The following is a 17,468-nucleotide window of genomic DNA, read 5'->3' as shown; positions in this document are numbered from 1 at the left end:
AGTCCTCATCATGACTCAGGTGCACTGCGCAGGTAATCAGTGACGTAATAATTGGCGCTCTTTTAGAGAGTCATGTGTCTTTTGCCTCGAGGACATTTTATTTTGGAATAGGACATGATTGCGATATTCGGGTATTTGGACATTATTATTAAGGAGTAGGCTATTAAAGGGCTAGATATGACTCCTCCCAACTAAATTCTTAAGAAAAGAAATTTCTGAAGTTGTTGCACTGAAAACATTTTTATATATGTTAGTTTTACTTGGTCACCTGGGTTATGCTGCCTAGCTGTATTATATTTAATATCACTTAAAGTTTTATTATGCTAGATGTTATGCTACCTGTTAGTACAGTTGTTCATTTTCTACACAGGAAAATCAGTGATTTTTCTGCTGGAAAAATATAGCATTAGTTTAGACATATAAATGCATATTTTAGTTTATTGGGTGTGAAGCAGGCTGGTATAAAATACATGATTTTAGAGAGTTTAAAAAGTAGAAAGCATATTTCAAATACCAAATACACCTGCACATTTAGCTGAACGTTGTAGCCTCAAATGTCAAATCAGCTACCGGTTTGGTATAAGTTATAATCAGAAAACAGAAAAACACTGAAATCCATTAAAGGTCCAGTGTGTGTTTGTGTGTGTGTGTTTTTGACGGATATTGTAAATAATAAACATAATTATTATATTTCATTACTTTATAATCACCTGCAAATAAGAATTTTTGTTTTCATCATCTTAGAATGAGTCGTTTCTATCTACATACAGAGTAGACATCACAAGTATAAAATTATTTATCCAGGAAAGTTCACAGGAAGACATTAGATCTTCTAAGACTGTAAATTCACGTGTGTGTGTGTGTCTATATATATATATATATATATATATATATATGTATATGTGTGTGTGTGTGTGTGTGTGTATGTATATATATATATATATATATATATATATATATATATATTTTTTTTTTTTTTATTTATTTTTTTTTTTTTTTTTTTTTTTTTTAAGGATATATCCAAATCCAAATCCTAAGTTATTTATAAAGCACATTTAAATACAACATTAGTTGACCAAGGTGCTGTACAATTCAAACAATTGCAAAAACTATAAAAACACTGGAAGAAAGGCAAAATTATTATTATACAAAAAAAATACTAAAAAGACAGGAAGACCATATAAACAAATCTGTAGGAACCCAAAGATCAGTTTTAAAGATAAAAGGATGATATGATATCAAAGCTACATTCATAGTAAGTTAAAAGCCAGAGAATAAAAATGTGTTTTTAGACAGGATTTAAAAACGTGAAGGGGCCAGCCTAACATGTAGAGGCAACTCTTTACCTATATGATATGATTTTGTCATAGTTAACTTAATTTGTTTAGCACTGTTCATAACTGAGTTACAAATTGCTTAAATGAGGAATAAATAAACAAATAGAAATAATGAGATCATAAAACACAACATTATGTGCCAAATTATTCAAGAATAATTTAAATGTTTTTTTTCTGACTTAGTGCAGAAACAGATGTCAGTCGACCATCTTCAGATATGAGAATTTAATCTCATGACTTGAAACCTCATAATGTAGCTCACAAAACACTGATCTGTTCCTCTCTTTATCTAATCTCTAATGCACCCAAACAAATGTTATATTATCTTCTCAGTTGTGGGTTAAGGATATTATCTACTGCACCTTTATATAAAGTAGTTTATCATATGTAAACACCTTGAGGATTTACTGTCAGTTGAATGCTGGCAGTGTGAGTCCACATGCGGCTGTGTGAGTTCTCCACCAGAGGGAGATCAGAACCTGTGAGGTTCAGCGATCAGACATGATCTCTGGAGGCTGTACCGAAAACAGTCGGCTGTTGCATCATTTAATTTCCTTCGGCCTTATGACGTCTGCAATGTAGAAATAGAGGTTATGCAACAGACAGAGTTAGTGTTTCTGTGTCTTTTCTTTTTGATCTGTTGAAAGCTTGATCTGCACGTCTGTGTAAAGTGCAGCACATTAAAATCTAAGGGAAGGAGTGGATGACACATTAAATATTATTGTGGTCATTTTTGTACATAAATACATTAATATTGAGGTGGAACTACTTTGTTTGATAATTTGTTAACTGGTGAACAAGTTTAAATCAAACAAATAAATATTTGCTGATCCCTGCTATGCAGTGAGAGGATTTCCTGCTTCTATGTTTTTGTTTTGTTTTTGTTTTTTGAGTTTTGGACTGTTGACCAGAAAAAGAAAACAAGGGAACATCACATTGGGCTCTCAGAAATTGTGATGGGCTTTTTTTCTTTTTTAACCTTTTTTATTAAATTTAATGAATTATTTTACGTCTGATAGAGTAAAAGATGCATGAATGAATCAATTAATAACAGACATAATACAAATAATGAAAGTGATCCCTAATTGATAGATCTTAGAATAATATACAGATCATAATCCATTATGAAACATAATCCCAAATTGATAGCTCATCAAGTATAAAGGTAATTGGGGCTGATTGTGCTGTTGTTGGCATTTCATTGTTTATTAATCTGCATCTTTTAAGCAGACCCATTTTATAGTTCGTCTACTTGGAGAAACATCAGTAATGTTTCTTAAATTATTTCAGCTGATACATCAGATTTTTTAACCTCAGAATGACACATCCTGACTTGCAACAGTGTTGAAACGACACACTTGAATTTTGCAAATTCAGCAGAAGTCTTGTATTTCCAGGCAGATCATGAGGTGGCAAACAGAGCTGCAGCTCTTGCAGCAGGTTGCATCAGTTTTGTCAGATCAGGTCTGTGCAACTGCTAACAGCGCCCCCTCAGAGCAGCTCTCTGCATGACTAACACAAGGTGAAACCACTGTCACATTTCAGAGTGTGTGTGTGTGTGTGTGTGTGTGTGTTTATGTGAACAACTGAGCTCATATTTGCCATCAGCCAAGGACATGTGACAGAGTCCGGTATCAGGGAGTTTTGCTGATTAGAGATTTACAGCACAGAATCTGATGAAATGACCTCAACCTTGGCCAAAAGATAACTGCTAGTTAATATGAAACTAGTTATACAGGAGAAAGCTCATTACAGGGGAAGTACAGTTTCACCTCAGCCTATTTAGCAAAATACAAAGACACTATAATAGTGAGACAAACAAGTGTGTAGTTCAAAGCATTTTATTGCATTTTTTTTTTAGAAAAACAATACAAAATTCTGTAGCAACTGTCATAAATGTTGCTTTGAGTGAACTGCAATCATTCACATGGTACAGTAAAGTGCTTATTTTAAATCAAAATATTTTGTATTTAAAGGATGTTATTTATTTCAAATTTCTTCCCATGAACATGATGGACTTGGGGTAATTCAGACAGTGTTAAAATCAGATGTCATCTCCCAAAAAAATAGTTAATTGAGGACTGAATCAACATAGACAGAATAACCCCACACCATGCCCATGAAATGAAGTATTTATAAAACATTTTGATCAATGTTGCTGGATTGTAAATGCTTTTGCCTGTGGGCTACATTCAAATTGTGGGGAGGTTGAAGATGGACTGTCCATTTGAATGAATGACTGGATTTTAACACTTCCTACCTTCAAAATGACTTACAATATAAAAATTGCGAGTTAAGGATATCATTTTGTCCCGTTTCCCTCCCCCCAAGTAAAAGGCAGTCCAAAAAGCTACTGCCATTTGACAAAAGTAGAAATGGTCATGACCAAGAACACTCGTATTATACCATTCAGGATATTACAGAGTATGGCCAAAAATCTGTGCGTTAGAGTCAACCCTATCAAAAAGTAGGGACTGACTCATATGATGCTCAAAAGGGAGAAAAAGGCAGAATACTGAACTGTATAGGTATTTTCAAAACCCCAAGATTGCCTTAATCATCAGCTTAATGCTTTGAGATTACCAATAGCAAAGTAGTTTCCCAAATGGAGAAGAAACAGCTGCATACACAAATTCAAGTAAGTCTTATTATAAGACATAAAACCCCATAACGATGCATCTGTAGAAAGGTAATTTAGAACTATTACAGTGTCCTATCATCAGCATATCGACACCAAGAGAGCCATTTCCAGAGTACCGTCGCTGCAGTGCTGGCAACAGGACATGGACAATCAGAAGTCCTCACTTCTCACTGCTAGGTGATGATCACATGTTCAACGTCATGACTTGAACCCTCTTTGGTGAGATGGTTACAGTGTTGTGAGACCTCATCACCAGTCCATTTCCTGTCAGTGTCAGAATGATCTTTAACTTAATCTGAATTAACAAAAAAAAAAAAAAAAGATTATTGCCAACTCTTACACATAAAAAAATAAAACTTAAAAACTCGCCTTCACTGGGCATGAACGCTCCAGATGAACTAAACAAACTCTTTCCATCTCACCTCTCACACCACATACTCTGAACTTTTAAAAACACAAAACAAGGAAAACATCCGGTGTTTCACCTGAACTGAACAGCACCTGCATGAAAACCACCATATAGAAAATAAAAGCTTATTAACAGCCATACAAAAAAGGAAAAAAAAAAATCAGTGTGGCACAATGACATGGAGTTTTCAAACATGAAAAATAAAGTAAACTTAATACAGCTACACGTTTGTGGAAGACTTTTTTTTGTTTTTCTTTTTGTGGAATGTTTTTCCTTTTTTATATTTCTTTTTTGGAAAGTCTCATCTGACTCTTATTTTGTAATGTGAATTTGTAATATCATTATTTTGACAGGGGTGTCTTGTAAAAAAAAAAGACAATAGTGAACCTTATGAGAAAAAAAAATGGTCCAAAAAGTGTATTTGATCAACAGATGACACTCTGTCACATTGGCCAAAATGTGCTTTTCAAACCCCTGATCAGAGTTCTAACCTTTACTGACAAAATATTCAAGGTTAAATCTAATTATTGATTTGTAGAAACAAAAATTACAAAAAAATAAACAAAAACAAGTTCTGGTTGTGGCAAGGGGACATGTCAGGAGTTCTTAACAATGAAAGTAACACTGACCCAGTTTCACTTAACAAAATAAGCTTGTACCAACAGACCAGATATACTTCAGAGATAGCTCAGAAGTCTAATTTCGGGATGGCCATGCACCATAAACCAAGTGAATTAGTTTAATCCAATACTATTAGACTTGCCGGATGGCCTCATATTAACACTGAAAGGTGTGGCCACTGATAATTTGGCATATACGTATGTTCATGTCATAAACTGTATGAATTGGTGCAACAGTGATTCATGGCTGGCTGGGTACAGACAAACATTCTTTGCTCCAGGAGCAGTAAGTGCATGGCCACCAGCCTGGATGAGTGCGTGTTTTGTCTCAGACATTTACAGAGGAGGCCCAGTGTGAGGAATTTATCTTAAATGGAGACAAAAAAAATCTTTGAAGTACCCAGCCATATTAATGGACCGCACCAGGCACGGACAGCATTGGCTTACAGCCCTACCAGCCCCTTTTCACTGAATCCCTTCAAGACAGGAACAGCCTTCATCTTGGCATATTGCATAAGCTTGTACGTATCTGCAGATGGGCCATTCATGCATATACATACAGGCAAAAAGAACATTCCAGATAACTTAATTCACAGTGGATCCAGTTGTAATGTGGGAGCAGCACAACAGGTTGTCCTTTGGTGTCTGAGCTTAGTTTCGAAGATAAGTGTTCTGCTTTCTTCTGAACTGAGTTTTATGAAAACAAAAAAAGAACATAACTTAGAAAATACTTCTCTCTCCCAAATCATTTACTGGCCCTCCTCCCCAACCCTGACATGCACATATGTGTGTGTGTTTGCTATATGCAGGCCCTGGGCTGATGTGCTTCAGAAGTGCTGCAAAAGGGCAGAAGGCAATTTGAGGAAGGGCTGCGAGCAGCATCTCCCTTTACAGCGAGGCAAGAAAGCCTGAATGGCAGAGGAACCAAGGCCAGCTACAGTCAGAGAGAGGGGCCAGAACTGGGGAGAAAGAGAGTCTCAGGGTAGTCTTAGATCTGGACTTGAATCTTGATGGAGGGGTCAGAGGTCAGGGTTGACAGAGTTCAGGCACAGTCTCCCACAATAACGAGAGGGGCCAAGAGCTGACGGAGCTCTGCAGCAGAGACGGGCCCTCCCTTGGGCTGGCTGCTCCGCTGCCTGCGCGTCGCCAGCTTGGAGTTGGAAGGAGGAAAGAGGCGCATGGAAGAGCCAGAGGCGGTGACAACAAACGGGACTTCCTGCTGCTGCTGGTCTTCCCTGCCATCCTGTTCAGCCAGCTGCCGGTTCACAGCCATGGCCTTGTCAGCAAAGAATGTCAGATCCCTGGCATTGCTGGTTCTAAGGGACAAGATCAGAGAAACGAAAACAGTCAAAAAATGACGTACAAATTGCAAATATTTTAAAGTCAAGTGTCAGAGAGAGTGCAGTGTTTTACAGCTGTAACATTTTCTCACCTTTGATGCAGGATGGATGTTGGTAAAGTTTCAGATGCACCCTAAATAAAATGAAAAGTCAAGTTAATTATTTTGGATACTCAACACTAACTAACCCAAAACATAAAGAATGTCTGTGAAAGAGATAACTGATGATTTTTGACTTACCCCCTGCACCCAGGGGTGCTGCAGCACCTGGCTGGCACTCAGGCGGTTTTTGGCGTCCCGAACCAGAAGTTTGGATATTAGGTCTTTGGCACTTGAGGAGATGTGAGCCCAGTCTTTCTCTGGGAACTCGTATTTTCCTTCTTGGATACTCTCAAACAAAGTATTCTAGAAATGAACATAAACATGTTCACATTAGTTTACCTTGACCTCAGTGGAAAAGATACATAGTTTTAAGTTTTACTAACTTTTCTGTTCAAGATATAGAAAAAACGCAGGAATAAATTCATCTGTTTCAGTATTACCTGGCAGGTGTGGCAGGGTTCCCCTAACTCCCAGCCACAGTCACCGCCACAGCGGCCTACGAAGGGTGGGTAGCCGCTCAGCATGATATAGAGGATGACTCCAAGGCTCCACAGGTCACAGCGCTTGTCATAAATTGTGGCCTCCTCACTGAAGGCCTCAACCACCTCAGGTGCCATGTACTCCGCTGAGCCACACTGTAAAACAAGAAAAGGAGGTTTGTTAGCCTTCGGGATAGCAAAAAGCAGAAAGCAAAAACAATAGCAGGAAAAGAGTTAAGAGAGCAACACAAGCCTCTCTTGGCTGTGGCCTACATTCCTTCGTTCAGCTGATACCTCGTGGTTGCGAGTGTTAGAGCTTGGGGCCCACTCTTGGGCTGTGCATTGGGAGGGGGCAGCCTATGTGACAGTCACATGCTTATATGTGGTGATGTGTTCATTTAAAAAGTGCCATACAGCTTTTCTTAATGTGTCGAGGACACCTAAGTTGGAACATCGTGTACAATTACATATCACGGGTAGTGGAAGGGAGGGCTAGGCTATAATGAAGCAGGTCAATGTGGGTAGGCAGCAGCAGTGACTCACTGCTTTGACCAACCAGCTGTACATAAGCCAGGCAGAACGGGATGAGGTCAAGGGTTGGCACAGCTCTGACGGTACCTTGTTATGTAGCTAAGACAGAAATTAGGCCAAACACTGAGCAGGGAAAAGAGGATTGGCTGTCCTGCAGAGCCAGAGACTGAGCTGAGCCCTTTGTGGTTATGTAACTTAAAAAACAAAGCCAAAATGCCGTTTTAATGCTTTAGGAACAGAAAAGAGGGCCAGGTCGTCGGTTCAGCAGGGCACATAGACATTTAATCGTGGCTTCATTCTATTATCTGAAACAAGAAATCTTACAGTTGTATAAATTTAAGTTGTGTTTCATGTCTAGAGTTTGGATTCTTTAACATTTTTAGTGACATCCTAAATATAACAAACTACTACTACACAGTCAGAGGATGTGCTCTGAGAATGTCTGTTTATCAGTCTTTTGGCTGAACAGTGATTTTCAAAATTGTAGCAGACAGCCAAGCGCGTCACTATGTTTAACACTTCGTCTCGGCCTATGCCTGCATTCTGATAAAGCCCTCTGGCCTATATCCTTCCTTCCATCTGTGAGCGAGCATGTTTACATTGAGCAGGCATCTATTGTGTCCCAGTACCAAATCCCAGCTGTCTCCTGACTCCTCCTCCACCCTGCTGCACCCTTATGTAATGAAATTTTCTGCACAGGAATCTCATCTCAGACAAAGCTGCTTCTGTCGGAGAGAAAACCCCAACCCCCACATTTCCAACACTAACATCATGTCTGGGGCGGCTGCCTCTACAGACAAGCCCCCAGGATTCAGGCCAAATGCAGCTGCCGCATAAATAAAAGACACAGGCACAAAAAGATATTTTTGCCAACCATGGTGCCCTGAAACTGAAAGGCAATGTAATAGCTGTACTATCTAAAAATGGCCATCAAGGCTAATCTTGTTTCAAAGCCACAAATACACTGTCAATCAAAGACAAGGCAGGGTAAAGATAGCCAGTACAGGGCTGCCTGCAACTGCCACTGATAAGAGCTGAACTAATCATGGCTCGTTGTATAGCCACAAACCTTCCTGTGCTGCTGCAAACACCTTCTGAACTTGCATCAGTCACTTAAACTTTCCTGTGAGTTGCAGATAGTTGCTAATGAGCTGCTGCTATCACAGGATTTGTTGGTATCGCAACCTGGGGCTTTCCTGAAACCATGTGACTAGTCAGGCCATACTGACACCACTGATGACACACTCACGCCTCTGCTGTTTGTAAACTACGGGATTATCTTAAGAGGCTTACAGGAAGACCTGTCGAACAGCTGCACCTGCATCTGTGACAAGAACAAATAACTGCAGCGCTTCCTTTTTTTTGTCCTTTATTGCTGCTTCTGTATTGCCTCTACATGTTACACATCCACCAAGTTCCTAACACGTGAGCACTGACATGTGAACAGTCAGATTTATTTAATGCCAAGCAGACAGACAGGGAGTCACTTATACAGAGTTCTTAGTACACTAAAATTAGCTTCTTCCTAGAGAGGGCCCTCCTCTCCTCCCTGTGCTTGACTGTACCTGAGAGCACACATCCACAGTAAACTTATACATTTCCAAAAAGCCCTTAGATAAAGTTGATTAAACACATTTAGTCATATTAGTAGCATAAGCAATAAATGCAAAAGCAAACTGAATTGTGAAAAGGCAACTGTAGGAATGTGGATGGTGGTGGGGGGCTGGGTGAGTGTGCCAATAGTGAGATGAAAATCAGATAACATTGTTCCTGTGATCAAGGCAAAGAAAACAAGCCAGAGCGCATGAGCACTCTGGCTATTCGTCCCTCCCCGTTACCCTCCCCCTCCCACCGATCCAACCAATCACATCTCAGTTGCTAGGTATGGGGGAAAGACTAAAATTTCTAGAACAAGCCTTATGCACAGCCTTTGTATAATGAACATAAAGAAAGCGCAAACAAGCACAAGCCTGGTTGGGGCCACTGGGCGGAGACTAAGCAGAAAGAGAGGGTGGATGTTTTTCTCTGGTACCACAGAGAGAAAGGGGAAATGAGCAAGAGCTAAGGTGTTTTGGTTTTATTGTAACTTTATACCACAGGACATGGCCCTGTGCGAAGCGCAGTGTGTTCCTGCAGCCTTCAAGACTATCACATTGTGTCCTGTTCTCAAGCATCAACCTTTCTGCCACTGAAATCTTTGTATTAGATTAAAGTCTTGAGGTTATATACAACCTGTGGTGGACAGTAACTAAGTACATTTACTCAAAAACTATACCTCAGTATAATTTTTGAGTTTCTGTACTTGAGTTTTGGTGGGTTTTTTTTTTTGGAAATGTGTTACTTTGACTCCACTTCATTTGGAAGACATATACTGTAATTTTGACTCCACTACATTTCTATGAAGGCTCCTGTTTTTCTTTTCTAAAATGCATAAGTCCATAAACTATGATCATGGTTACAGCAGCAGATGGAGATGAAAATTCTCCACCAGATTGCCCACTGTCAAACAGGCCATTTCAAATAAACAGCTGCACCCCGAAGTACTTAACTCACATGTGATCATCGAAGTCTGTGTAGACTAAACACGAGAGGGCACATGGGCCCCATAACTATCTCCCCTTCAAATAGTCCAGGGATGGGCTCTATCCATTGGTTCTGCTAAAGGAAGATGAAGTTACCAGTTTGGAAAACCCCCCACCCACTCCTACATTCCTGCAGGCTAAACTGCTATCCTTCACCTGCTCTGGTTCGTCTATTCAGCCCCCCAGACAACCAGCAGACAGAGTGTTGACATGTGGAAAGCTTGCCAGTTCAACTTTACCATTACCCTCTGAGGCTGCAAGGGTCCCACTTCTCTGGGTAGTCCTCAAAGGATTTGCTTTGTGTTGTGACGACAGTACAAGAGTTAAACAATCATAACCCTCAAACTGGGGGGGGGGGGGGCTAAATATTTGCAACTGATAAGCAACCAGACCTTGACGTTTAACTGAGGGATATCTATCAATTGTTGGTAAAACTTCAGCATGATAAGGCAAGGTAAAAGCTGCCAGATTGGGACATTCGCGAAGCCATCCATGTGATTTCAGAGAAACTGCCAAACACTGAACTAGTTTAACCTTAATGCACAACATTTTCTTTCCCCCAATCACACGCTGCCGTTCAGCTAACGCCACTGGGGATTTGGACATGATAGGACATCATTTTACAGCCTGAAAGAACCCAGTTTTTCCACAACAAGGTCACATACCATTGTAAAGGGAAATGTGACCAATTCTGTGACAGCACCATCACATTCATAAAAGTGGTCTAAACTGCTTGGCTAACGAGACAACCACAACATGCAGGTGGACTTACAGGAGTGAGGAGCTCCGGGGTGGAGATGGGTGAGCTGTCGCTGTTCAGCTTGATCCCACTGCCCAGGTCAAAGTCACAGATCTTGACCGGAGAAATCTAAGAGATGCACGTTCGGAATTATTAAACTTCAACTGCAGTATGATTCAGTTATAGCATTTTGTATGGAATATCAAATTGAGGGACTAGAGATTTTCACTGCCATTTATCAATAGCAGGTTTCATATAACCATTATTTTAGAGCACAATATTGCAATGGATAATCACATTAGCTGCCCTCTGAAATATGCTTACAGCAAACTCACCTTGTCTGCACTCTTACAGAGAATGTTTTCAGGTTTCAGGTCTCTATGTGCCATTCCTAGAAAAAAAAAGGAAAGCAATTAGTCAGTCTAGTTGTTACTATGATTTGGCCTTTGTGCCAAAGTGCAGGAAAGATGTATTTTCCTATTATTGGTGCTCCTAGTATTGGTGCTCTTCATGAGTGAAAAGACTCGATTTTGTATGAGAGGCCTTACCCTTGTTATGCAGGAAATCTAGAGCGCTGGCGATGTCCTGCACGACAACACTGGCTTCCTGCTCACTGAAGTGCCGTCTCTTATGAATGTGTGCCAAGATTGACCCTAGTAGGGGCAAAAATATGAGTATTACAGGTCAATGCACAGGCAATAAGAATAGAATGAATCCTTTCCCCACACAGGGACAAAACAACTGGATACAGACTGAGACTGTACATGTATTAGAGGATCTGAAGATCTGATGCAGGCATCTGCAGCAGTAATTTGCTTACCTCCTCTAAGCTTTTCAAACACCAGGTAGAATTTGTCTTCCTCTTCAAAGAACTCCACCAGCTCCAGGATGTTACTGCAGGAAAGGCAAAAAGCACTATGAGCCATTGTAAACAGAGTGAACAAGTGAACATTTAAGGTGAATTCTGCACTATGCTGCAAGAGGACAAAGGGCGTTCAAAAGAACACGATTCAGCACATCGTCTCCATGCATTCATCTGGTGGCATTACATTAGTTTGTTGTGACACAAGTAAATTACCTGTGGCCCTGGCACTGATAGAGCATCTCAACCTCACGGAAGACACGGCTACGGCTGTGACCCGGTCTTTTCTCAATGATCTGAAACAGAACATTAGAGTTCAGCCACATTACTTAAAAATATTCCACTGAACAAAAAAAATCTGACTTTCATGTTTTCCATAGCAGTAGGAGGGAGAAATTCTGAATTCTGAAAAATGCTGTGTTTGCTAATGAAAAACAGAGCTCATCCATGAGAGTTAATGTTTTGGGTTCAGGCTGTCCCCCTCACAATGCACCACAAAACCTCAGCCGTGCCTGTGTTTACTGTAGAGCACAGATTATATACTCCCTATACAGTGCCCTAGAACTCTTTCCTTTTCATACCAGACCAAACCATTTTTCCTGCTTTCCTACCATTATACCCACCCTGTGTCACAGTTGTAAAGATAGTTTAACCTACATTCAGTGCTGTTTGCAAAAGACAACAGCATGAGGTTGTAATAAGTCACGGCATCCCTATATTTAGCAGTTCATGTGTGACCCATATTTAAATCTTAAGTGGTCTTAAGTAGCTGTAAGTGTTCCTTTGAAACGTCCCATGGGCTAATCCAAAACTGTTTACGATAACAAAAAAAAAGCTTGCTAAATATAACTTTGTCCTGTCTGTAACTAAACCACCGAGGGGCCACCAGCTGCATGATGCCCTGCCAAGAGAGAGAGAGATAGATAGACTGCTGACACCAAAGCAAAAGGCCTGAACTTTCCAGCCCTGGTTGGTTATTGTCTGCTTGGGAGGCTGTGCATGTTTCTCTTCCTGGTAGCTGGATTACAGCTGCTATTGAAGCCCAGCGGGGCCAGAGTTGCAGTGTGTGTCTAGGATTAATAGACAGACAAGAGGCCTGTGAGCAGTCCAAAGCCTCTGCACTTTTCCAGTCTGAGTCAGCAGCACAAACAGCCCCCAATCAGCTCACTTTCTCCCGATCACTACACAAGCCTCCAACCATGATAATGACACATTAAGATAAAACAAAAATAAAAAACATTGCTGACAAATTCATTCTCAACATGATGAGTGGGTGGACAGTCAATAGACAAGTACTAGATTTATGGCCGTTTATCAAAATTAGAGATCAGAATCACAACAATTTGCTGCAAAACAAGGCCCCACCAAGTCACGCTGCATGTTCAATCATCAACCCAGGGTTGTGAAATAATACCTTCAAGGAGAAGGATTTGTTGATAGGCATTCACTGCACAGCCCTCTGCTCACCCTTGGTACTCTGAGGCTTTTGTTGCAATTGCAACACAAGGAGCCCACACAGTCTGGAGGGGGAGGGGACAGACGGGACATCTGGCAGGAGCTCAGACTCCTAAATGACCTCCAATAACTGCCAACCCTCATGCCTCCTCCCCCAGAACTGCAAAGTCCCAAGGGATATACCAAACCATCTCTGAGTAAACAACACTAACAGATCATTGTCACATGACACAGTGTGTGCTCCGATTCCTCTGAAATATTAATTGATGATGATATGGACCCTTGCTCTATGGGAAACCAGCTTTGAACTGTCCACACCTCATTTCAAAATTAAACATTTCTAGACAGCAAATAGGAATTAATTAGCAGTTAAAAAAAGCTTGCTGTTTATGTCTAATGTCCCAATAGGATTAGTGGGTTAGGGGCCAAGAATCTACAAAAAGAAAAACAAACCTCAGGTCTACTTTTCAACACAGAATAACCTTTCACAATGTTTTGTTCTGAAAAATGAGGAAATGGGAATTATATAAAAAGGAGAAAAAAGGGAAGTCCCCCAGGAGTCAAGACATGTATTCACAAGTACACACCCCATTGGAAAAAAAAAAAAGTAAAACTGTACTGAGCGAGAAGGAGAACAAAGCCGTGTAAACACCCTGGGTCACAACCCTCACCCAGCGCCCCTCCCTTCTCTCTATGTGGGTTTTGTTTTGGCACAGTAACCAGTACACAATGTTCTCACTACGAGCGTCCTCTGTAGGCAATAGGAGTAAAGAAAAGGGGTGGGTGTATCCCTCCCTGCTCTCTGATAGGCTGGCCATCTATAAAAACAGTGAGGGGAAGTGTCTAACAGCAGCTAGTGTTGCTCACTCAGAAAAGGGGGGGAAAAGTGCAGCAGTAGCACAACAAAGATGACAGCCTGCAGACATCCAATAGAGAAGGCTGAGCTCAGAAATAAAAATGAACACAAGTATCCTGCCTCAGGATCAGAACTTTAACAAGATTTCTAAAGAAAGACCAGTGAAAAGAAGGAAACATGGACACAATGGAGCACATCTTACGCCCTAATTTTCTTGCACTTAGCTCTTTAACTGTATACAATTGCTGAGGGTTCTTTCATGTACAAAGGTATTTCATAACTCAACTCACATCTCAAAGTTAATGATGAGCTAACACAGCACGGTCCAAGAAATGTAACATCTCTACATTGATCACTACCCATGGTGCTCCACACAGACAACAAGCAAGTGTTATGTGGCAACAACGACATTCACAGACTCATGAGACAGGAGCACTGACTTGCAGAAAATCAAGACTCCATGCATTATGCAAATGTTCTCAAATATATTACTGTCATCTAGTAAGTGTGAGAGAAAGTCTGCTTTCTTACCTTGACAGCATACTCTTTGTTGGTGATGAGGTTGATGCATGTTTGCACTCTGGCATAAGCACCCTCTCCTAGTACCTCTTCCTGCAGTCTGTAGACATCTGTAGCAGAGTGTCACGCATTAGGGAAAATACGCAGTTTTGTTGAAGGGCAGACTACCTCTGAATGCACTATACAATGTTTTATGTATTTTTTTTTCTTCAAAAACAACAACATAATGATGCCAGAAATAAGCTTTTACCCTCAAATCGTCCAGAGAAACTGTCAGTTGCCCGGCAACGCTTTTTCTTCTTGTTTCTCTTCTTGGCATCGGGGATGTCGATAGGCTGGCTGGAAGGCATGTCTGTCAAAACAGGAGAGCCTACATTATTATGTACAAGAGAGGAAACAACTGAAACAAACTCAAAGTAAGCAATAAAAGAGAAAATTAAACTTATGGACAGTCATAATGTTGTTGCTGAAAGTAAACAATACAATTATGCCATATTTCAGAAACCAGCCTCAATGAATGAACTAGATTCCTCTAAAGCATTACTAATTACACTGACAAAACTCAAAGATAAGAAAGTTACAGTTTTCACAACACTGAGGTTAAATACTCACCGTGTCTTGGGGAGGAATCAAAATTAAATGACGAATCAATAAGATGGGATCCATTTTTAGTGAAGTCGTCAGATTCAAACGGATTTTGGCCCTGAAATGAGATAATGAAAAATGTGCTTGTAAAAGGTATGTAATCTTATCAACGAGACATTTAGCTGAGTGTATCAATTGTAAGTCATAACTGATAAGAGCCTTCCTTATCTTCCATCCTAAAGCCACACATTGAAAGTAGGCTCAAAACAGAAAAACAGCTGGTGGGTGGAAACTTTTAAACAACTAAGAATATTTGATGTACAGCCATGAAGTAATTCAAAGACCTACTGCAATTCACACAGACATAAATATTGCTAAACATTGATGCAAGAGCCAAATTTCCTGCAGCAGTTCAACTTCTTAGCTGCCACCCACCAGTCACACTTTCATTAACTCAACACGCACGTGCCATCAGGCCACACAGCATATTTGTCGACCATGAGACGTGGGAGAGCGACAGATGTATTTATATATAGCGGGGTGAGGTCCTCTCGCAGGCTGACAAACGTGCTCTGCATGGCTTCCTCAAAAGCATGGTGATAGCAACTCTGCATTTATCCCATCACACTCACCTTGAAAGAGCGGTGAAATCCAGTGACTTCGGTGATCTTATTTTGAACCATTTTGCTTCGATTTGGGGTGATTTTTTGGTGGATATGCGGCGGCGGCAGTGGTATTTTTGGGATATCAATTTGCACTTCTCCGAAACAGAAAGTCGTTTCAGAGAGAGTCGCAAGTGATCACACTGCGCTGGCTGGTCAGCTTGCTGCGGCGCTTTAAACGGGAGCCCTGTGGACAATACAAACCACACCGCAGCGTTATAATTCACATTACCAAAACACGTTCGTCAAACACCAACCTACTATAACCAAAGATTCGCCAGTTTAAATGAATGCGTCACCACATTAGCCCAACCATGGCAGATTAACGTCGGTTTATATTCGTCACATGCTCCTGGGGCACTAAAACAATCACAGTGCAACAACAGCAGCAGCAGCAGCTAACTAACGTTACAGCGCCGCCCACGATTAGCTGCACTGTTAGGTTAGTTACAGCCAGTAAAATAAGACAAGTTAAGAGGATGCAAAACAAAGAAACTCCCTACAATACTATAGTTTGGTTAAGATGAGCAAATGTGTCGGAAAGACACGCTGTTTCCAGTTTCACCAGTGACGGTCGTATCAACAGCCGCAGGGAAGCTAACAGTCGATGAGCTAACAGCCGTTAAACACGCTCCCGAGTCATGTTGGACAAGTCGCGAGCATTGGTCTCGAGTTAACCATTGTGACAGATGTAAATTTAACGTCAGGAAAGACACGTGAACGACCGTTAAAAATGCGACGTCACTGCAGCGCTGCGAGAATAACCGTTACATTTGAAATTGCTCAAACAAAATGGCAGAACGAACACCCAAAACTACTTTCCTGTACTCACCCCGTTGTTAATTTTACAGCTCCAGTGTTAGCGTCGTTGTTTGACCCACTGCTTCGAAAGCCGCAGAGGACGGTCGGGGGGGAGTCGCCAGATAGTGAGTGCGTGGAAGGTGGCGAAAAACCAACAGCGGAGGTGTTTTTATAACCTCCCCGGTGACTCCTCCTTGTCTCCTCCCTCCTAGGGACCGCAACAACAGACGGGCTGGGTCACGTGCTTTCTAGAAACGGATATGGTGGCTAGGTTCCATCTCGTGTCGCTGCAACAACTTTACCACTTCTCGAGGTTTGCAGCGTAAATAGCTGATCGGCGCGATGCAGAAATACATACAATATAAATAATAATCTACGTATTTAATTAGTTAAATATCGACTATGGTGAAAATCTGAACACGTTTCAGGAAAAGGTTGGAAACGAAATTGCTAACATACACGGAATGGTACGCAGCCAGTGAACTCTGTTTTGTTCCAGAGGCCCCATGATGAGATGTATGGAGGAACGAAACGGCCAGTACGTGGTACGTGCACATCGGCACAATCAGCACCTCAGGCTGATCTGAAGACAGAGATCTCTGTGAGGCCGGAGAGAGATGTGAATAGAGCAATATGCAGACAAACCAGATCCACTAGTTTATACTATGACGATGTTCAAATCATAATAACTTTGTCCTGTTGTGACTGGACGTCAAGCCAATGTTATGACCATGTGCTTTTACACAAAAGAACAATTGGATCGCGTTATGTTACGTAAAATTCATAAACAATGAGCGCACGCAGACATACACCACCCATCTCTCTATTGGTATGTCTCAGAATTGGAAACATTTACATCATAAGCCTTAAACTTTATTCTCACGCCCAGTGATGAATGGAAATGGCCAGATGGGTGTTCAAAGAAACCCCCCGCCGTCTGAGTCACCCG

General features: G+C 41.0%; 1 protein-coding gene across 2 annotated transcripts; it reads right to left on the bottom strand.

Annotated features, from left to right (window-relative positions):
• Positions 1-3,162: 3,162 nt before the first annotated feature.
• On the bottom strand, positions 3,163-16,674 carry mknk2b (MAPK interacting serine/threonine kinase 2b). 2 transcript variants are annotated; one of them, XM_042514979.1, is made up of 14 exons: positions 16,551-16,674; positions 15,689-15,905; positions 15,084-15,174; positions 14,722-14,841; positions 14,484-14,581; positions 11,858-11,937; positions 11,600-11,673; positions 11,328-11,432; positions 11,115-11,170; positions 10,813-10,908; positions 6,889-7,083; positions 6,587-6,751; positions 6,440-6,480; positions 3,163-6,323 (listed from the first exon to the last, which is right to left on the bottom strand). In XM_042514979.1, exons 2-14 carry the CDS (start codon positions 15,737-15,739, stop codon positions 6,050-6,052), a joined length of 1,446 nt encoding a protein of 481 aa, XP_042370913.1. In that variant the 5' UTR covers positions 15,740-15,905; positions 16,551-16,674; the 3' UTR covers positions 3,163-6,049. The 2 variants fall into 2 exon arrangements, with proteins under 2 accessions (XP_042370913.1, XP_042370920.1); XM_042514986.1 differs by having other exon boundaries at positions 14,722-14,823; positions 16,551-16,673.
• Positions 16,675-17,468: the final 794 nt, after the last annotated feature.

This window comes from Plectropomus leopardus, chromosome 3 (genome assembly GCF_008729295.1).
Source record: "Plectropomus leopardus isolate mb chromosome 3, YSFRI_Pleo_2.0, whole genome shotgun sequence".
Classification (NCBI taxonomy): domain Eukaryota; kingdom Metazoa; phylum Chordata; class Actinopteri; order Perciformes; family Serranidae; genus Plectropomus; species Plectropomus leopardus.
Note: the sequence above shows the minus strand (reverse complement) of the source record. Positions and strands in the feature narration are given on the sequence as shown.

Bases quoted from the DNA above. Each gene is read 5' to 3' on its own strand.
- mknk2b (XM_042514979.1), bottom strand. From the start codon at position 15,739: ATGGTTCAAAATAAGATCACCGAAGTCACTGGATTTCACCGCTCTTTC. The intron at 6,481-6,586 runs GTAAGTCAAAAA...CATTTTATTTAG, and splicing joins AGCACCCCTGGGTGCAGGGG to GGTGCATCTGAAACTTTACC. The intron at 6,324-6,439 runs GTGAGAAAATGT...CTTGTCCCTTAG, and splicing joins ACATCCATCCTGCATCAAAG to AACCAGCAATGCCAGGGATC.